General features: G+C 32.8%; 4 protein-coding genes across 9 annotated transcripts; 2 read left to right on the top strand and 2 right to left on the bottom strand.

The window, feature by feature from the left end:
* Nucleotides 1-380: 380 nt before the first annotated feature.
* On the bottom strand, nucleotides 381-3546 carry LOC100645794 (E3 ubiquitin-protein ligase RFWD3). 3 transcript variants are annotated; one of them, XM_020863843.2, is made up of 3 exons: nucleotides 3465-3546; nucleotides 2423-2530; nucleotides 381-2335 (listed from the first exon to the last, which is right to left on the bottom strand). In XM_020863843.2, exons 1-3 carry the CDS (start codon nucleotides 3529-3531, stop codon nucleotides 843-845), a joined length of 1668 nt encoding a protein of 555 aa, XP_020719502.1. In that variant the 5' UTR covers nucleotides 3532-3546; the 3' UTR covers nucleotides 381-842. The 3 variants fall into 3 exon arrangements, with proteins under 3 accessions (XP_020719502.1, XP_012165048.1, XP_003396252.1); XM_012309658.3 differs by lacking the exon at nucleotides 3465-3546 and adding an exon at nucleotides 3023-3232; XM_003396204.4 differs by lacking the exon at nucleotides 3465-3546 and adding an exon at nucleotides 2762-2980.
* LOC100646536 lies at nucleotides 2537-9680 on the top strand. Of its 2 annotated transcripts, none has more exons than XM_048407275.1 (21): nucleotides 2537-2814; nucleotides 3657-3863; nucleotides 4028-4411; nucleotides 4540-4658; nucleotides 4735-4943; nucleotides 5036-5196; nucleotides 5285-5467; nucleotides 5535-5665; nucleotides 5729-5905; nucleotides 6132-6466; nucleotides 6559-6591; nucleotides 6890-7089; nucleotides 7157-7396; nucleotides 7600-7653; nucleotides 7712-7943; nucleotides 8012-8160; nucleotides 8231-8332; nucleotides 8392-8601; nucleotides 8678-8860; nucleotides 8943-9092; nucleotides 9168-9680. In XM_048407275.1, exons 2-21 carry the CDS (start codon nucleotides 3858-3860, stop codon nucleotides 9369-9371), a joined length of 3462 nt encoding a protein of 1153 aa, XP_048263232.1. In that variant the 5' UTR covers nucleotides 2537-2814; nucleotides 3657-3857; the 3' UTR covers nucleotides 9372-9680. The 2 variants fall into 2 exon arrangements, with proteins under 2 accessions (XP_048263232.1, XP_012165049.1); XM_012309659.2 differs by lacking the exon at nucleotides 2537-2814 and adding an exon at nucleotides 3451-3564.
* On the bottom strand, nucleotides 9619-15578 carry LOC100642756 (kinesin-related protein 4). Of its 3 annotated transcripts, none has more exons than XM_020863807.2 (6): nucleotides 15440-15578; nucleotides 14000-14398; nucleotides 13437-13940; nucleotides 10301-12819; nucleotides 10003-10217; nucleotides 9619-9933 (listed from the first exon to the last, which is right to left on the bottom strand). In XM_020863807.2, exons 2-6 carry the CDS (start codon nucleotides 14382-14384, stop codon nucleotides 9801-9803), a joined length of 3756 nt encoding a protein of 1251 aa, XP_020719466.2. In that variant the 5' UTR covers nucleotides 14385-14398; nucleotides 15440-15578; the 3' UTR covers nucleotides 9619-9800. The 3 variants fall into 3 exon arrangements, with proteins under 3 accessions (XP_020719466.2, XP_048263231.1, XP_048263230.1); XM_048407274.1 differs by having other exon boundaries at nucleotides 13524-13940; XM_048407273.1 differs by having other exon boundaries at nucleotides 13437-13892.
* LOC100645164 (ubiquitin-related modifier 1) lies at nucleotides 15103-17045 on the top strand. Its single transcript, XM_003396363.4, has 5 exons — nucleotides 15103-15300; nucleotides 15387-15451; nucleotides 15512-15593; nucleotides 15954-16002; nucleotides 16802-17045. Exons 1-5 carry the CDS (start codon nucleotides 15167-15169, stop codon nucleotides 16868-16870), a joined length of 399 nt encoding a protein of 132 aa, XP_003396411.1. The 5' UTR covers nucleotides 15103-15166; the 3' UTR covers nucleotides 16871-17045.
* The last annotated feature ends 678 nt before the right edge of the window (nucleotides 17046-17723 follow it).

Here is a 17723-nt window from a genome sequence, read left to right as displayed (position 1 = left end):
TCTACAAGTTACATAGATTTTTCTTAATATATTTAAACAATATTGTATTCCTGGCAGTGCTAAAATAGGAATTTTAAATTTTCTTTCACATTTTCTAGTAATTTATGCAGAGGCTGTGTTAGAGGTGTACTAATAGATTATACTATTTGGTTTGTTTGATTTATAATCATAGATATAAAAAATTAATTACACATGAGGTACTTTATGAAAATGATTGGTTACAACAGCTATATAGATACTAAATGTAATTTAATGCTTCAAAAATATCAATAAATAACATTTTTCAATAAAAATAATAGGGATACTTGTACAAAAATTTCCTTATTTTAATATCTTGATTATCTATTGAGTTCAATAAATTTTTTATATTATTATTAATTATATTATCTAATAGTATATAAATATATAATTATCTCTAATATTATTATCCTGTTTTGAAATAGAATAGGAAAACTACTGAAACAGTTTTTAGAGTGATAGAAAAATATTTATATAACAAATATTCATTGTATATATGCACAGCGATAAACATGTGTATCTTTAAATGGGAAATGGTAACATAAAAATTTCCTTTTAGTATTTTTTGATAATTCAAGTTATGTATATGGAAATTTTTGCATTGTCGTTAATAAGAAAATTTATGTTTCATATTTACGAGTTTAGATTTTGTATCATTACTTTTTTTTGACAACACATAATTTTATATAAAATAATGTTGTTTAAATTTAATGTAGAAGCAAATACAATATTATTAGTTATATCATGTACCTATTACATTATAAATGTATGATGTGTATAGAAAAAATATGAGATATTTTTATTTACTTCCATAGTAATGATAGTTATCCATGATTATAAATTCTAACTTTTTTTGAAGAGAGTGTTGCCAAATATAAATTATTACTAACGTCAACTGCACATATATCCACTACAGGATCAGAAACAGGAAGACTATTTACTTGTTTTCCAGTAGATACACTCCATAATGATATACTGGTACTAGATTCTTGGTATGCAGCAACTAATGTATCATTTTCAATATTTAAGTAACATGGTCGAGACAATAACTGTTGAGAATTACCAGCATGGAACGTATGTACTATATTACAAATTGTTGATTCCTCACTGTCTTTTTCTATAGTACATACTATGTGTCGTGCATGAGGCTGTCTAGCATTTGGTCGGGAAGATATTAAAGTATGATTATTCTTTTGATCATAACACACAGATATAAACGGACCTTCAAGGAATATTTGTTTAGGTAAATATTTTGAGTCTTTTTGCTCATAAGCATAGCATGTACTCAAATGGCATGCTATGAATCCACCTCGACTAATACCGCTACCCGGATTAGATGGCACTGTTGCTAGAGAAACTACTGGTGATCTGTCGCCTGTATTGTCTAAAGTTTCAACAGCACCAGAAGTTTGTCTAATATCAAATTGTGTTATAGATCCATTTTGTGCACCCGCAAAAAACACATTTGAATTATTGCCTGACCAACAGCAGCTCCACAATGGAGATCCTGTTTGATAAGTATGCAAAATAATGTGATTTTGAATATCCATTAATTTTGCACATTTATCAAAACCAACACTAAGCAGCAATGACTGTTGAGTTGTATTAAATGTAATATCTCTTATAACTTGATTATGTAAAAGAATAAATTGACGTGGTTGAAATTTATCCGAGTCAATTTTTTTAATACCATAACCCGAAAATAACATATTAGTTGACTTCTGAGATACAACTAGGAATCCAAACCATGGGTTGTAGTCTAATACACGGCAACCGCCGTCCTTACATATCTCTATAGATCGATCTAAATGGAACTTTTTAATCATATGCTTAGAAATCTCCTGGCAAGAATGAACATTTATTTCTGATTGCTGACTTTCTAGTTCAGAGATCCTATTCTTCATACTAGCAATTTGCTGTTCAAATAACTTTTGTCTTAAAGTATATTTTGAAAGTTCCATTTCTATACGATTTTTTTCAGAACTAACATTATTTAATTGTTCTTTTAATTTATCCAATTCACTGGTATCTATAGACGTTAACTTTTTGGCATACAACATTCTGATATCTTTCACAGCAGCTCTCCTATTACATTGTGGACAACGACGGTTGCCACTAGTGCAAGAAGTTTGTAACCATCTTAAAATGCAATTATATCCAAACAAATGTCCACATCGTAAACAACACAAACGATGATCCCCAGAACTAGTCCATAAATCCATGCATATTGGACAAGACTGGTCAGAATCAATATCAGATTCATCTAAAGTTGTTTCTTTTGCCTTTTTTGCTTTTGTTTCATTTTCATCATTGTCTTCTAAAATATTACATGCAATATTATTTTCTAAATAATGTGATATTTATATATTTAATATAACATACATGAAATTTAAAATGAACTTACTTGTATCTTCTGTTTGAGCTTGGATTTCTAAATCGTCAGCATTATCATTATCGGATTCTTCAGATTGATTTTCTACTACATATTCCATTTGTGCTTCTTCTCCTTCTGCTGTAATATTTTATCAAAATTAGAATAAATAATTGTACTTTTGTATATATAAATTCCTTTATTCTTTAATTCATAACATAAAAAGTGTCTAATAAGGTTTATATTCTTTATAGCATAGAAAATATAAAAATATTTTAATTATTTTTATGTTCAATCACACATGTACATGATTTTATTTGATACAACTTATCCTGTTAAGCGTTGTTTATTTGACATGCTGTTAATACTTACCGTAATCCATAACCTCCATTTAATCAAAACAGTCAAAAACAATCTATCTATAGGTAAGTATTATAAGTGCTTATTAAGTACTATAAGTGACTAGAATTTTTCAAAAATAAGAATGTATATATATTTTTCGCAAGAAACATAATAAATCAAATATGGCAATAAGTTTGTTTGTATACAACAGAAATTTTGTGACCTTTCTTGAATGAATATATTACTATAAGAATCAAACATACTAAACGATTCTAAAATCATATTACTTACAATGTCAAGCAATAAATGCTTTTTTTCTAATAATTAATGTCTTAATCTAACATTATTGCTTCGTAAACGTTTTCACTTAATCGTGAAAGATGTCATCTCAATTTTTGTAAGACCGTGTAATGTATTGTTTTTATATCAATAAAATCATGTTATTTACAAATGTTATTTACATTTATCTCAGGAGTAATCACTATTCAATTCCTTCATTACATTAGTTATTACAAATACTTTAATATACAATAAATAAAAAACTTTGTATTTTCCATTTATATCCATAGCGTTGGCAATTTTTCCGATATCTTTAATTTGAAGAAATTTTTTTTTTTTTTAACATTAATGTTTAATTAATGTTTTTATTTTATATTATTTGTTACTATTATAAATTTAGAACAATTCTGATTTTTTATACATATCTTTTTTACAAGTACATAGTTAGGTATACCTTGGATACAGTTGATAAGTTTAAATATGTAGCTGTGTAACATAAAAATAAAAGACGTATGCTTCATATTCGTATTTGAAGAAATTGAAGGTTTTTCCGAGTAAGTGTCATATTTTGAGTTTTATTTTACTTTCTCTTACAATTTAACAAATTTATCCATCGATTGTTACATTAATATACCATGTATTTCAGTTTCGAGATCTATAAAAATTAAACAAAAAAAAGATAATTTCGACACAAAACTGGAGAAATCGTTCGACGTGATTTGATGGCGATACCGTTTCTTCGGTGAATAAACGAGAGGAAAGGGATCATTGTTCTTGAATCTACTATAGCTGTGTAAAGACCTTGTGTTCTTCAGCGAAGCAACGGTGTTGTATCGAAGGTAAAATAATGAAGGTAAAATATTGGTTAAATTTTTAATGCATATACTTGCAACTTTCTTTAACATTGAAGAATCATCTTTTCACATAGAATGTATTTAATAAAAACAAAATATTAGATAAATTTAATTACATTTCAAAAATAGACAAATATTTAAAAATACGATTTAATTAATTTAGAAGCGGAGACCGTGTACGTGGAATACATCTTGTTCTCCAAGGAATTCACAGATACCTCCTCGTGCTCGCGAGCTCGATAATTGTCCTGTTAAAACCAAAAGTTTTCATGACTTGAAACGTTTGAAAAGAGGTATCTCAAAATTACAGAAAAAAAGCGCAGAATACAGGGAGTCTTCATTGAAGAGAGATACGTTCAGCTCGTTGGAATCTTTGTTCGATCTAAAAAAGCCTCTAAATTTACCGGACATATGCTCTTTAGCAATCGAGTGTCATCAAGAGGGTCATGTGCTACCTTTTAAATCAAGAAATTCCAAGCATTCTAAAACCCTCGTAGAATCTTTATTTCTGCAACAAGTGGATCTTGAACCACACATTCTTGACCGGGTGTGATTTTGGTATTATTTGTATTCAAATTATGCAACAGTTAATAAGTAACTCCTTAATATATTCACTAGTATTTGAAAATGGAAATGGATAGATTGTTGTAAGCTAATCTAAAATAATTTGGATAGACTTATGAAATCGATGATTATAACGATAAATCGGAGGAGATTAAACAAAAATCAAATTTTGAACCACAATTAGAAGAAATCGAAAATTCGGATCAAGCAGGAAGCGATCCACAGAAAAAGTATAAAATTATTTAGTTCTCGAGAACATTTTGTTAACGTTGAATTATCTGATAATAAATTTATTCAATTATGAAGCATGGCCGAAGAAGAAAACGTTGACGAAGCCCTTCAAGATGAAGCGGAAGAATCAAAAGAAGAAGAAGAACCAATAGAAGAAGAAGAACCACAAAAGGAAGAGGAAGAAGGAACAGAATCTGTAGCAAAATCGGTATCAAGACCGGTATCAAGAATTAATACGGAAGAACTGCCTCCACCGTATCCGCTTCCTCCCGGTCTCGGTGAAGGTATGATATCGTAAATTCAAGAAAACAGTAGAAAAAATGCAATAAGATAATAAAAAAATGTATAAAGTATAATCAATTTATGCATTGTTTAGGTGTGCCAATTAAACCTGGTGGACGACATGAATCGATATTGAGTTCATCTCCGTTGACTGATAGCGTTGTACTGTTGGAAATGAAGAAGGCGGATGAACGTTGCGTCGTTCTTGCAAGAGAAATTGATCAGCTAAAGGAAGAAATAGCTGCACTTACAACTGTAATAGTTCTGGAAATAATAAGCTAATGAAATTTGAAATTCGAAACATCGAACATCGAGATTTAAAAAGGATTGCTTTGTATTATAGAAGAAAGATTTAACCGATGAAGATACGTTAATAATACATGAGAAGCAGGACGAAGTGATGAAGAAACTGGCAGAATTTGAGCAGATAACGCGGAAAATACAACGAGTACTAGGTGTGTCTGATATCTCGAGTACTACTTTTGCTAGGATGTTCAATATGCAACCCATTATGAGACCCACCGCCGTAAGTATTCTTTATCGATCATCGAAGCAAGTAGCGCGGTGAAGTTTATAGGAAAAATAATTTCTAGATCATTACCGAAGAAGAAGAACTTGAAATAGCAAAGGAGAAAATAGATATGGTAGACGAAAAGACAGACATAGAGATAGAAAAGCTTAGAGAACGCTTCGACTTACCTCAAATAGAATATCCAGAAGATAGGTATGTTATATCATTTATTTTCTTTAGAATGCATTTTTAAAATTTGTATTGTTGTTTAACTAGGCTTCCAAGAGTGATTGTTTGCGGAACTACGGAGGATGAAATTCCAAAGATTGTTGTGGCAGATAGTAAAAAGAAAGGAAAAGATAGATGTCTTCAAAATTTAACTGGAAAGTTAACAGAATCGTTAACTATGCAGGAAAAATTGGTATTGGAAAATGCACAGCTTGAAGGTGGCAAGTAAGTTCTATGAAACAACTTCATTTTACACAGCTATGAATTTCATAAATTATCTGTCGTTTCTCGACATAAAAAAAAAAAAAAAAAAATAGAAAATCGATAAAAAAATGTGAAAACTAATCAGTCTCCTTAACGACGATTGCATAGATTGTCGCTAATAGAAGCATATTGACATACACCATGTGATCTTGTCTTTGTTACAAAAATTAACTTACTGACGTGTTAGATACAAATTGGAAGAAGCATTGCTAGAAAAGGATACCGCCGTTGAAAGTCTTCAGAGGAAGGTATGCGGGTTGCAGGCTGAAATGAGAATAGTTGTGAAGGAAAATGTGGAATTGACACGTCAATTAGCTTGCTTGAATCAGCGAATCACTAGTCCTTGTTGTTATACCCCTTGTTGCCCAGGTGGAATTTCGTCCGAAGTGTCAAGTCCGTCTCCTCTACGTTCGATTTCGTACACCACTACGTTACAGCAAGACGACGATTATTGTCGGTGCAAGTGTTGTCTTCAACCTCAAAACGCCGATACTTTGTCACCAATCGCAAATACTGTATGCGGTTTGTACTCCAACGACAAAGTTTTTAAGATTTTCTTTTGTATAATTTTTTTTTAATTTAATATTAAAAATGAAATTTAACATGTGTTTCAGTGAGGCCGAATCATACGTATTTACCTAGCGGAGGTGAGCTATGTCTATTATAATAAAAGAAAGTACTTACACTTTGTGTATTGAAAATTAATATTAGGTCATCCCATAAGTTCGTGCCGTTTTTCGAGCGGTTATATATGTTAAGATTGTTTATATTGTTTACCTTTCAGTTTCATGAAAAAATGTAATCCCCCTCTCGTTGTACAACTTCTTCCCATTTTTCATTATTCCGTCTCGATAAAAGTTCTCTTGTTTTTCTTTAAAATATGAGATGTATACACAAAGGTCGCCACGAACTTATGAGATAACCTAATAAATATTATTATTTTAGATTCGCCGAGACTCGCGGGTGGTGCGTCAATAACAGGAGCTTGTATTACAAGTGATTCTTCTTCGCAAATCGATATGTGTTGTCGAAGTCCTGCCGCGGTTAAAACACTGTGTACAGGACCACCACCTCCTCCAAGAGGATCTTGCCCCGCAGAAATAGAAAACAAACTTGCGGCCTATGGGAACAGTACCAAACAGCTAGTACATCTTCGAAATATGCTGCAAGTTTGGTCTAATTTCTATGTTTATTTATTTGTATATTTTATAGGAACAACAATTGGGTACAATGGAATGCGAAGTACGTAATATGCAAATAGAGCTTGCTAATGTTCAACGAGAACGTCAACAATTGGAACAACAACGCAAGTTGCTGAAGTGTACTGGCCCTTGTGCACCTTGCGGTTGTTGTCCTCCTCCACCTTTGGGCATGCAGCAGCCACCAAGCGCGACTCCTTACGTACCGTGTTCGGCTCCAATTACACAATCGCCTTCTATACCTCTTCCTAAGGTATCTATTCAATATCTCGATTAACTTGATTGTAAAGATTGGTAAACGTTCAAAGATAAAATGTCGCATGCCGATAAAATTGTTAAAATGTCATAAATAATTTTCCACGGAATAAATATATTTTTCGAAAAGTTTCAGATATTTTATTTTTATTAAGTGTGATATATTACATAACATATAAGATCGTTTTTCGTCGTACGTAGATACCACCTGCTCCTTCTGCAACCTGTACTGGTCCTTGCATAAACGCTCCTATGGTAAGATTGAACTTCAGAAAAAGATTTAACATGAACTAAAGCAGCTATTTAAAAAAAGGGCGCTAGCACGTGTCCTCAGCAACAGTTACGTGACCTACGCGAACAATATGCACGTCTACAAGATGATTACAAAAACAAATTATGCGAGGTTTCGTGTTTAAGAACAGATGCTGACAAGTTGAAACAACAAACGCGCGAATCTATCGAAGAGAAAGAAAAGTTGGAAATCAAACTTGTAGACACTCAAGAACGATTGAAGACAATGGAAGCTGAGAAAGAAAAATACGAAGGTGATTATTTGGAATGCTTTTCAATTTCAATATTTTATATTATAACAATATAATTAATTTAAAACTAGGTTTTAAGGAACAGATGGTTGAGCAAGAGCAAACTTTGATCGTCTTCAAGCAACGTTTCCGAGAAGCTCAAGATGAACTTGAAGAATTACGATCCTTGATTCAAGATCAAGCTGCTCAGTTGGAGGATTATCGAAACAAATATTTACAGGTTCTTTTTTACGATATTTCCTTTAAAAACGTTGTTATAGGTAAGTATAAAAGTAGCTGTGTAAAAATAGGCACAACAACAAGTGGAAGAACAACGGCGACAGCTTGATCTAATGGAAATGGATAACGCACGGATGAATGAAAATGTCACCCTAGAAATAGGAAGAGTGAAAGTACGTAAATATTTACGTGTACATGATTATCTTGATACATTTTACTATCTTTCGAGTAGAATCAGTTCCAAGAGAAACTCGCAGAACTTGCGCCGTTGCCGGAGATTCTAAAACAAACGCAAGTGAAACTACAGGAAGCGCAACAGATGCGTTTGGTTGCAGAACGCAACTGCGAGGATCTTTCACGGGAAGTTATAGGTTGCAAAGATAAAATTCAAACATTGCAAAATCAATTGGACGTTTTGCGTAGCGAATATCAAGCACTGCAGGTTAATGTTTTCACATTTTTCTACCAGTTCTGGTCTTGTAAAAATGTGTACGTTTATAAACAATATATGTATTTAGGATGAAAGAGGTCACGGTTCGGGACGATTCGATGAATTAGAAAGGAGAAATACTGAACTACGTCATGAGAATGAACGTATGAAAAATACGCTTGCAAGATTTGAAGAGCACGAAGCACAATTGCAGAAACGCATCGATGAAAAAATGCACGAGGTTACACAGTTGACAGCAATGCTTGAACAGGTATTATTATTTATTATATTATATTATTATATTATTGTATATTTCATTGGAAAATGTATAGTAATTCTAATGAATATTAAAGATTCGAGAAGATTCTGCGAGACAAGTAGCAAGAACGAAAGAAAGATGTGAAACTGTAAGGAGATCGATGCAAAGTCAAATTGCGGAAATGGAACGACAATTAGCTCAGTGCAGAGCTACCGCAAGAGCTGCACAGAAAGATAGAGATGAAGTAATTCATCGTTCAAAAAGCTGACATTCCTTTCTAGACATTAATTTAACTTGTCTATTGCTTTATTCCTTTTAGATTAGACAGAAAATGCAGGGTCAGATAAACAACTTAAACGAGGCGTTTGAGCAAGCTCAAGGTCGGATAAGATCACTACAAGGTCACGTAAATTATTTGAAAACATCTTACACTAATATCTTTAAGGGACAAGGAGAGATGCCGCCCGGTGTTTTGCCCGGAGAGGCTGGGACAGGATTCGATTCCTGCGACTGCAATTATTAATAGGAAATTAATATATTATCTATATCAATATTTTATTGATATAGAACTGAAAGTCGTCGCACTGACTTGTTTAAATTACATGTGAAGTATCTGTTTTCATTTCTAGAACGTAAAAAAATTGTCTAGTTTGTATTCGTAAATATATTATAAAATAGTAAAAATTTATACAATTTAAGACTGATGAAATTCACTTGTTACATCAATCAATGTCGCAAAAATTGAATCATCATAGTATGAATGACATCTGTTACAATGTAGCAGTTTTTTATTTATGTATTTTATTGTAATAAATTGTTCACGTAACCCTTATATGCAATGAAGTAGAAGAGGTAAATAAGAATTTTTGATGACAGTGCAAATCGATTTAAAGAAATTAAAATAGTGATCTGTACAAGGAAAAAGCACTTATTTAGTATTATATAAGTTTCATTAGTTCATATCCACAGAATGAAGCATATTGAGCATATCTAGGATTGCGTCCGAACGCGATCTTACTCTTTCCATTTCCAATCGAAATTCTTCAAGTTGAGATTCAATTCTACGTGCATATGCATGGCAACACCTGTAAGTAAAAGTAATAACGTATTCCATGTATATATCATGTTTTTATGATAGTGTACAATATAGTTACCTGTCATTACATTGCGTAGAAGTGGAACATGTAGGCCCGAATGTAGGAGAAGAGATCTTAATTTGTGGAGGACCATTTGCCATAGAAGGTGTTCCTTTTCGAAATCCACTTTTACTTAAACTAACAGTACTATTATTACGGCAATCTCCGCATCCCTTTAAAAGATCCATAAGAATTCCTCTTACTCTTTTACCACTTAATCTTCGTTGTCTCGTCTGTACATAAAGAAAAAACGTTACATGAACATAAAGTTCTTGATAAATTTGTTACGATTGTATTTATGCTTTTATTATCTTACTTCAGGCGTTTCATTAGATCGTTTAATTGGAATTAGAGCCTCTTCATCATCATCATGTGAAGGGCTGTGATTACATATATGTTTGTCAGAATGCTCGTGAATATTTATATTATCCAAAGATGATTTACATGTATACGAAATATTTCTAACAGGATTACAGTATTTCGAGCCTGGACTGTTATCCACTACATTTTGAAGTGAACATCGACATGCATGATATTTGCAAGTTACTTTGCTCATTTCGGTAGTGGCGTCCATACAGTTTTCGTGTAAATGATTTTTCGAATCTGGGGTAAATGTATTTTTATATGAATCCCTCCGAATTCCATTACTGTGAAACTTATCTTTACAATGCTTAAGACTAACATCATGCTTTTGTGTCTCATGATATAAACCACAACTACATCCTTTATCTGTGACTTCAATATGATGTGTACAACAGGAATGTAATTTTTCTTGTGAACTCGATGTATCTTTACATGTTGGCCACTCTTGATGATATTTTGAAGAATTACAGTTTTCACAAGAAGGAACACAAATATTTGGGCTGAGAGAATTACTCGTATGTCTTTTGTCACTTACATCTTCTATTGATGATGATGCCTTTATTGAATTTAATGATAAAGAATGACAACATTGAGGAATATTGGACCTACTGAATTTGTTTGGAACTTTCTGCTTTTTATTAGTTGAACACACAAGCGGACTTCCATTAAATCTCGTTTGTGATGTATTCTGCCAAGTCTGACACATCCTCTGTTCAGTTGATTTTACACAGACTTCCATATCATCTTCGTTATCGCTTGTAGATCCATGATCTACTTCTTTACCCCAAACACTAATCGTTCCATTTATTTCAGACATTCTTACTTCAAGATTACCCAATAAATATGGACCACATTCTTGAATGCGATTTTTTTCTTTATCTAATCCATCTTTTATAGGTTCTTCTGCCTGAATTAAGAAACTTCTATTTTTGCTATTTTCATCTTCCCTGTATATGAAACATTTTACACTGTCCTCATGATCATCTGTCTGTTCTATCTTATTTTCTGCAGATGTAGAACCATTAATATCTTTATTGACCGATGTATCTTCTATTTGTTCTGATTTTGACATTGCATGTTCCTCAGAATATTTAAATTCTACATCAATCGTATCAGTACTATTTTTTCTCTCAGATTCTACAGTTGTATGAGGTATTTTGAAAGGTTGAACAGAAGTAGATGTATCAAGCATTTCTGTAGCTTTTCTTTTTTTGGAACTTGATGCATGGATTGGAGAATTACATTCTATATTTGATATCTGATCTGTGGAATTTTCATTTAATCGTTTCTTGATATTTCTTACTAAAGGACTTTCAACTTTTGTCTTCCCTTGGGTTATATTTGAAAGTGTTTGCAAAATTCGAGATGAAGTAATAAATGTTCGAGATAATGGATGTGCTATTTTTCTTGGAGTAGTCCCATCAGTGAGTATAATGCTATCATCAGAATTAAGAATTGGTGTCAAATCAGGGAGCTTAATGGATATAGCTGGGCTATAAGCACTATCTGCCCATTGATCAGTAGAACTTGCTGTAGATGCAACACTACTAGTGGATATTTTATTGTTTGTTTCTCCTGAAGTTACAGTATCTTGATTAGAAGTAGATTCTGAAACTATTTCAGTTTGTACAGATGCAGTTTTCATTTCACATGTTTTATTCTGATCCTCATATTTTGCTAAAGATTTTTTTAGATTATCCAATTCTTGTTTCATTTTTATATTTTCTGCCAATACTTTTTGGTAGGCATCTCGTAAATTAATAAACTGTGCGTCTTTCTCATTGAGTTGAGTTTTCAACTCTATTATTTCAGTGTTCTCTGCATTTATTCTATCAGCTGTATTAATTTTTGTAAAATTTAAGTTTTCTGGTTCATCTTCTATTATGCGGATACTTTTAACGTTTGCAATTTTTAAAGGACAGTTAATATTGTTATCAATTTCTCGTGAACTAATCATTTCTGCTTCATTATATATTTCTGTTTCGTTCATTTTTTCTTGTCTTTCTTCAGATAATTCTTCTCTCTGTTCCATATTAGAGGCACTATGCATGTATTCTTCATAGCTTAACGTACGTAAATTAATAAATGTGGGCGTTGTCTGATGTCCATTAATTAGAGAAGGTTGATTTATGCTACCGAATCTCATATTTCTATCTAAAGCATTTTGATATTCGATATGACGGATATTGACATCTACTGAACCATTTCGTTTTTCTAATTTATCATCGGAATTCTGCACTCGTTTCTCATTTGGTATATCATTGTATTCAGTGTCCTTTCGAATATGTTTATAATCATTTTCAATAATTCTGTTAGAGGTTTTATTATTTTCTCCATTTTCCAATATTTGTGCTGTATTGTATATTAAATTATCGTTTTCAGCTTCATCACGTTGTAAATTTTGAATAGCTTTCTCAGCATAATCTTTTATGGTTTTATTAACTCTTGCTTTCAATTGCTCAGTGTCATTGTCTATAAGCAAAAAGTAAAAGTTATAGTTTACATTAATTACGTATTTGCCTTAAAACTTGGTTATTCATTCACATACAAGAATGTCACAAACAATATTTGACTGTGTTATAGCATTTAGGCCAATGCTCACTGGAGAGTATGGCATATTATTGGAAAGCTTATGAGTGGCAGAGTCCAACAAGGATGGCCACATCTTCCGAAAATGCTCCATTCAGAAAATATAGATAATATCGCCGCCAAAATTCAAGAAAGATCGTGCCGCACACGATTGATGGGTACATTCGTTGTGACAAACAATCGTCTATCGTACATGTTATAGTGCTTCATGGTGATTAGATTAGTTTGAGTTTGTACCGGGTCTACACATTTTAATCTATATTTTTTGAATGGGATGTGTGCAGTAGCCATGACCAGTCTTGTCGGACTTTTATGCTTATAAGCTTTCATGGTGAATCATATTCTCTAGTGTTTGTTTGTCTAAATACCATAATGCAGCCCAGTACTTTATTGAATTATGTAAAGACATTTCAGATCATAACAACTATAATAGACATCGAATATATTTTCCTAATATGAATATTTCAATTCAAATATAATTCGATAAACATATTTCTTACTTTCATTACTTGCATGATTTTTATTCATTATAAATTCTTGCTCTTTAATACGCTTTTCCATAGATCTTCTAGTTTGTTCTTTTATACCTTTTATGTACTGTTTCACTTTACTTTCCACATGTTGATATTTAACTGACATCATTTGCTTTTTTTGTGCAATAGGATATGGCATTGGATTTTGCTGCATACCTAAATAATTATGTCTGAAAATGTTCATGCTATGTCTTTTTTTATTATGTGACGAATGAACATTGTTTTTTGAAATGCTTAAATCTTGTAATGATAAACTCCTCTCTTTATGATGTTGCTTTAATCTTTTGTTTAAGACAAAATCATCAGATACTCTATCAAAGCATTCCAGATCATATTCTGTCTCAATATCTTCGTCGTCGTCATTATGTAGTCTCAAAAGGTTTCCTTCGTCATCATCATCATCATCATCTTCTTCCTCCTCATCTATCATTGCATTTTCACGATCATTTTCAAGATCCATTTCATCCATATCTGCATACATACATGTATATACATTGCAATGTAGAAATGAGGTTTTATTATTTACTTACCTTCACTATCTGCATATTCATCTTCCTCTTCATCGTTGTATGGATGATTACTCTCTTCATCATTGTATGGATGAGTACTCTCTTCACCAGAAGACAGTACATAGATACTGCCTCCTCCTTGATCATCACTAGGATAAGGACTTCGACTGTGGTCTTCCTCTATTGGTATTCTGTCCACTTGTTTTGTATTACTGATATCTGAATCTTCACGCTTCGATGGAGTAGACACACTGATATAAGTTGGCATTTCTTCATCCTCCAACATAGGTTGTTCTGTTTCATTGTTTAACATGCTTGTTTCACATTTCGATTGTTCTTTATTGTGATTTTTCGCATGCATTTCTGACTCCGTTTCATCCGAAGTATGTTCATTTCTTTGCGACATTGTGCAAGTTGATACTAAACGCAGAAAACGTATTACAATTATATAAAATTATACAAGGATAAAAAGTTTAAAATAATGCGAACGGGTATTCGATTTGCGCCACTTTGTTTTTTAGATATTTAACGCCTACGATTGCACTTTTCCGACGACCGCCATTACAGCTGCCGCTGATCGCACCTGCACTTCAGTCCATCTGTACAGTCTACATTTTTATCAAATGCACACCATTTATTCCATATTCGTTTAACAATAATTACGTTTTTAAATATTATTTTCAACTAACAAACTTTATTTCTATATCAATTGGTGTTAATCATGTATAACACAACCTTCACCACGCAATTAAACTCATAATTATTAAGGCTAATGACCCACGAATACACAGGAGTGTACTTTGTATTGCATTTAAGAGGCACCTGCTCTACATTCTGCCTTTTATATTACGTTTGGCATAAATTTTATTTCTTGTGAATACTTGTTATTGATATTACTGATATTAATATACATATTCATAACAAGCAAATATTTTTATATCAATAGAATGATTGTTTCTTTCGATTTCCCGATATATAATATTATAAGATTAACAATTGCGAAGATTTGTAGACAAACTTTTGCAAATTATAAAATATCGATGAAGAGATGGAATTATTACAATGTATAACTCTTTTTTAAATTAAATCTTGAATTCGGAAATTTCTATTTTGCAACATGCATACACTACTGATCAGTTGAATAGAAGGAACGTGGAACGAAGTTGTAATGTCGTTTATGTTGTTTCTATGCGCAGTGAACGATATTTTGCTTGTAACTATATAATAATAACTAATAATACTGTAAGGCGGCATAATTTTACGAAAAATAAAAAAAACATGTCTATCGAAAGTAGCAGTATTCCCGTGACCATTGAATTCGGGTAATATCGAATCGATACTTAACCTAACTTTTCTTGCGATTGTAACAATATACATGTATGTATATCGAATTATTAAATAATTTCAGAGGTGGGGCAGAATTACTTTTCGACAAAAAGAAAAAGCATTCTGTGAACTTACCTGGAAACGAATGTAAGTCCTATAAAATTTCTCCCAGTGTAAAATATTAATTCGTGATGTGAAATTTTATAGGGACTATACAAAAGTTACTTTTCTGGATAAAAGATAACCTTCTAAAAGAACGACTGGAACTTTTTATGCAAGGAGACACCGTGTAAGTTATTAAATCATATCATATTTTTACGTTAACGGTAGAACAATTTCAAATAATCGTTTAAAATGTTTCACCAATTGATACTCCGGCACGCGTGTTGTACCTCGTACTTCTTACTACAAACACAATACGTTATTATTGTATTAATTCGTACTTGCCAATTCTATGATATATAAGATCAACATGGCACCTTACGAGTTTCCCGGTTTTAATCGAGAGGGCAGCATAGTTCACATTAATGGAGTTACAACTACAGAGATAGCTCATTCATTCATACATGTAAACATTTTTGCGTCCTAGATATATACAAATAGTATGGTACATGACACGTTTATTTTATGCACTATTTTATGTTCATAGGCGACCAGGAATTTTGGTACTTGTAAATGACACCGATTGGGAATTATTGGTAAGCATAAAATTATTCGCATCATACTTAAAAAAATTGTTCTCAATAACATTTCAAATTAATAGTGCATTACTAATACCAGCTATAATATCCAGACACTTCCACGTGTTACGTGAATGTACACGATTTTTCAATTTCTCTTTTTCATTTTCCTTCTATTTACACGAGAAACTATAAAAAGTAGCTGTGAGATGGCAATAACGCGTTGATGGTAATCGAGATAGGGTAAGGTACCTGTTTCTGAACAATTGACAAACGTCTAGCGAGAATATTCCATCGTGGAACTTTTGGACCTATTGTGAAGTGGTTGGTTTGGACTGTAACTGGAGGATGGAAAGTAAGAGAGAAAAGATGAAAGGGCGCAAATGATCTTGAAGGCTTGCCACACCCACGGCAAAATTATCATTTTAAATTTGTAAATGTACAAAACTCGACCGCTATTAGACTCCGCTTCCTTAAGCGCGTTCGAGGAAAGAAAGAAGCCTCGAGAAGCGAGCTATTGGGGAGTCGGAGAGCAGACGCGGAAAGGATGATGGTTTCAGCCATTATTATGATAATGCCGACGTTTCTCGAGGTTTCGTATGCTTCGATCGCACTGCTATTCCTTGTTCTATCTTCTTTTCGCTCCATTTTTGCGGTACTTGCATTTATGTCGTTGCATTTCTATCGTCTTGATATACGTTTCGTCTTACATTTTTATCTTATTAAAAAGAAACAAATTACAAGAAGTAAATTACAATTTTATTAGAAGAAATGAAGAAGTTAATATCGATAACGGTAATTTTATGAAAATTTTCAGGGCGAGAGCAATTACAAGATAAATTCAGGCGACACGATATTGTTTATATCTACCTTACACGGAGGATAGGACGCATTTTTACGCAAGAGGACAAGACGGTGACCCACGAAGAGGGAATCAAAGATGGTGGTGCGCGACTTGATTCGATCGCTACGGGGAAAATGATAATTTCGCGGGACACTTGTTTGTGTGAAGTACGCGCACACGTGCACACTGTCAGAGAATAAAATGCTCATTCGCACGACGTACGTTTGAGATGTTCCACGTAACGACTATGATATTACGGCTGACACGTTGGCCGTTTTCCAAGAAACCTCGTATTATTGCCCCTTCTCTACCTTACCAATCTTTTCTCGTTTCATAGCCAATGGGCCATATCCTGTTCCCCGTTTCCACTAGTGGAGACGCGACTTGTCTATCTCGGTACTTAACCCTTACCATTCTCGTGCTGGTATACAGCTACGCCCGCATTATTTCGTAATTAATATTGGAGAAGATCGAACGAGAAAATAGGATTGACTCTTGTCTTCATAGAATTTCCTTCTTGGTGACTTTGACAAAAAAAAAAGAAGAAAAAAGAAAGGAAGAAAAACGAAGAGAAAAGAAGAGAGGAATTAGCTTCCGGTAACTGCGTAGGAAAATTAGTTTTGATACAGGAGCGGAGATTATGCGCGTGCGTCGTGATCAGTTCATATCGAGAGTTAGTTGTTGGTCCCTGGTAGCTCTATTAAAAGTAACGATCGTGTTCCAACTTGATAGAAAGAAGGGAGAAAGATAAATAGAGAGGGAGTAAGAAAGAGATCTTTTCATGGAAAAAATGAGGAAACTTGGGTGAACTTCCTCTTCTGTATAATTAATTACCGGTGGTAGTAGTTCTTTACGGTACACGATAAAGATCGTATCGAAGGTTTTTCAACTTGCC

Source organism: Bombus terrestris, chromosome 7, assembly GCF_910591885.1.
Source record: "Bombus terrestris chromosome 7, iyBomTerr1.2, whole genome shotgun sequence".
Lineage (NCBI taxonomy): Eukaryota > Metazoa > Arthropoda > Insecta > Hymenoptera > Apidae > Bombus > Bombus terrestris.
Note: the sequence above shows the minus strand (reverse complement) of the source record. Positions and strands in the feature narration are given on the sequence as shown.